Source organism: Opisthorchis viverrini (genome assembly GCF_000715545.1).
Source record: "Opisthorchis viverrini unplaced genomic scaffold opera_v5_219, whole genome shotgun sequence".
Taxonomy (NCBI): domain Eukaryota; kingdom Metazoa; phylum Platyhelminthes; class Trematoda; order Opisthorchiida; family Opisthorchiidae; genus Opisthorchis; species Opisthorchis viverrini.
This window is the reverse complement of record NW_008751875.1, coordinates 665,485-669,070: the sequence shown is the minus strand read 5'-3', so window position 1 is coordinate 669,070 and position 3,586 is coordinate 665,485. Positions and strand designations below refer to the sequence as shown.

The following is a 3,586-nucleotide window of genomic DNA, read 5'->3' as shown; positions in this document are numbered from 1 at the left end:
AGAGTTGTCGGTCCGTAACAGGACAGATCGCTTGGAAGCATGCCCTTTAGCCAGGCTCCCCTCTAGTCTCTTCCCCGAGTTTTTCCCAGGAACCAAGGAACCTGGAAAAATCATTCACCAGTTACTAAAGGAAATTCTAGTCAAAACCTCATTTGGAAAGGAACAAAGAAATTCGCACTCTTGAGCACCGCGACCTGTCATTAGCTATTTGTGTCCTTCTGTGACTATCGTTAAGTGGAAGAAACTAAGCGATCAATAAAAGTGTGATCTATTTTGGAGGATATATAATCGCGTTACCGGTGTGAAAATGAAACACTGACAAGATTCGGAAATCGCCAGTCTGGGCATCTTGCCCATTCTGACCTTATCTCCAATCATTTGTTTCTTACTTGCTCTGTTTAGCACTTAAATATGACGTACCAATGCTGTTTGAGAAGTGATTGCTAAGAAACAAATCTGTAGTACAGCATCAGGAGGTATTGGCAACATGACTAGACCTTTCGTTGTGATCAACGAAGACCAATTCAGCGGCAAAACTATTCGACGGTGGTAGTATTGTACGGACACAGAAGATTTCTTACACACTGAGATGTTCAGTTGGATGTCTCATAACAGTGCGTAACATGTGGATGTGCACATTTCCGCAGTTAGTTAGTTCCATATTTTGGCTTATGTACGGTGTCCTCAAAAGCTTGGAATAAAGTAACAGACTTGCGTCCTAATCAGGAAAGAATGCCTGAAACTTCAAGAGAGGCGCAACGAACAATGTGAGTTTGGATGACACTGGTTGCTGACAACATCACAACGATTCAACCTTTGGGAATCAGTGAACTATCGACCCAAATACACGCGGTAGCTGATCGAGGACCAACTGGTAGACGACCTACTTTAAAATTTAGCCGGATGTTCACAACTCTATGTTCTACCTGAGACCAAATTGCACGAAATTAGCAAAATACACTCATTTGCAAACTAATTTGGTTTTGCAGGAGACTCACCCGGAACCCGGCTGAATCTCTAAAGTTTGATGTTTCCAGGAAACCGAATGTGCTGCACCAGGCCGCCTCAGATTTCAGTCCCTACGATATTCGAGGTTTTGCGATACATATATCTTTTTCGTTTCAAGTAGAACATAAGATTGACGGAAAATCGGGTACTGCGCCTACCTGGTGAGCCCCAAGAAGGGCGCAACCGGTCGTGTGCTGTCGAGGAGTTTTCAGTAACCTCATGAGTAGCGCATTACAAAAAGCAAACGATATACTTTGAAATTTAGCCGGGTGTTCCCACTAATGACTAGCTGGTGGGTCGCAACAAAGCTCAAAGACCTTCTTGTGACTGGACCAGAGAGGATCCAAACGCATCTTCACCACAGTGGAATGTAAGCACCATTAAACTGCCTTTATTGAATTCGGTCCTCAAATGAGACTCTTGAATCTGTCGAAGAACTGAGGGAAAATGAAGTCAGTCAGGCGAAGGTGACGATTTGGTAATTGCCAGTGGATGCATTTCAAGGTGAGGTAGGCAGCAACCATCCCTTGGAAAACACACCTTGGGACCAGTAGGTCCTTCAGTTTGTATATACTTGATATTAACTATCGTTGGTTCGAGGTGTGCATCACAAACAGTAGAAGACTCCCCCGAAAACTGACTTCTCGTTCTATTCAGGTCTCTCTTAGAGAAGGTGACACACCAAATGAGATCATCGCGATTGGATGTTTGAAATGCTTTCTCCACAGGAAATCGATTGTATTGTTATTTTCATAGGTCGCACAATGTTACGAAACAAAATTGGCCGGTTCTCATCATTAGAAAGTCGCCTCTGATAATATGCCTTTCCAGATCAATTGTGCATTTGCTTGAACGGGAGACTATTGGATGTTTTTGTGAATCTTCAAAAATTCGCACTAAGGCTACACCTCTAAAATAATTTCTCCTACCATTCAGCTTAACATGTAGATGCTGTCTTCAACAAAGTATGGTAACTGTTCAAACCTGTCAGTAGACAAGGTACTAGTTCCAGAACATCGTGTTCCTCACATTATGCGTCCTATCGGCCAGCACCAGACAGGGTGTACGTGAAATGACACTAACTTAGCCGATCTGAACTGTAAGACAATCTCTGTATTGTACATTCAAACAGCAAAACTGTGTATGAGCGCCTAAGTCGAATTCTGAGTGAATTTTACATTGTTACGCAACTGAGGCGGTGCGAGCACATCCGGTTATTCGCCACTGGCTTGTGAAAAAAAGGCTCCACATGGGCACATACTATGGACATCATTTGAGAAATACTCTTTTCGGCAGATGAATCAATGTAAGTAGTCACACTCATTTCAGAAATGCAGCCTGCAGCCAAACACAGCTGGTTTACGAGGTCCACCTGAACCCGACCATACGGCCATGAGCAGATGGAAATTTATTTTCCCGCCTACGACTCATTTACCTCGTAAGCGACGCAACGAAGCGAAGGAGACACTGGTCCCACACAACTCGGTAAGTAGTATCCTAAGGTTTGACCTCTTCTTGAAATCATGCATAAGAAGGCTTCCCTAGTATGACCGTTTGTTCAACCGCACCTCTGAAACCCGGAAGAATTCCATGTGACTTTTGTTTGTTTAACCTTTCATTTAACAGTGACTGTGAGCTGATTTCAAAACAGGTGTAGATGTGGTTCATTCTTCCATTGGTAGCCATTTTCAGAAGCCTTCAGTAGCCATGTTCTGCCTTGCTCTAGCGCCCCAAAGCATGTAACCGTAAACCTTAATAATGTCGCCGATGAACCGCACACATCCTTTGTGTTTCCTCACGATCTTCGGGTCACAGATACATGTGTGATTAATGAGACCGACGTGAAAACAGACAAAACACGTTCGCTAATTTGACGTGCCTTACTCTGTTGTGGTACTGGCCGCTTCCAGTTATTTGTGACTAATTGGTAATTAGCTGGAATCCGGTCCCCCATTACTTATCCTCACAAAAACAAAACAGTGAAACATTAGAGAACAAAATAAATGGGCCGCACAAACTTTTTTCACCTGTGAAGGATTGCGCCTAACAGATGAGACGACGGTGGTGCTCACTCACATCAGTTACACATCATGCAAACTTGTTAAGCTGGGGCTTTACGTGATTATTCTCAGTTTGTGAAAAGTTGACCATGGCAAACCAGTTATTTCAACTTGGAATGAATACCAGTGGAACTGACCTAATTCACTCAAGTACATGAAACGGTCTCTTCAATAGTTATCTAGTCTTTAAGAATGTGAACAGGTTGCAAATCAGTGTATTTGTCGAAATCAGTCCAATTTGGGTTCAAGTAGAACATAAGGTTGACGGAAAATCGGGGACTTCGCCTACCTGATGAGGCCCATGAAGGGCAAAACCGATCGTGAGCTGTTGAAAAGTTTTCAGCGACCTTGTGAGTAGTATCTTTCATAGAAATATACCGCGATATCTCAAATATCATGCCAACTGAAACATGAGGTAGCCTGTGTGCGGCACATTCAGTTGAAGAACGAGAGATTTAGTGGAGTCTCTCGTGAAAACCAAAATGAATTGCTAATGTGTGTATCCGCGGTTGTCACTT

At 43.2% G+C, this 3,586-nt stretch overlaps 1 protein-coding gene across 1 annotated transcript; it reads left to right on the top strand.

Moving 5' to 3' along the window:
* Positions 1-732: 732 nt before the first annotated feature.
* T265_08441 (hypothetical protein) lies at positions 733-3,361 on the top strand (the record flags this gene model as incomplete). Its single annotated transcript, XM_009174242.1, has 4 exons — positions 733-767; positions 990-1,169; positions 2,346-2,493; positions 3,260-3,361. The coding sequence occupies 4 exons, from the start codon at positions 733-735 to the stop codon at positions 3,359-3,361; spliced, it is 465 nt and encodes a 154-aa protein (XP_009172506.1).
* Between the last annotated feature and the right edge of the window lie 225 nt (positions 3,362-3,586).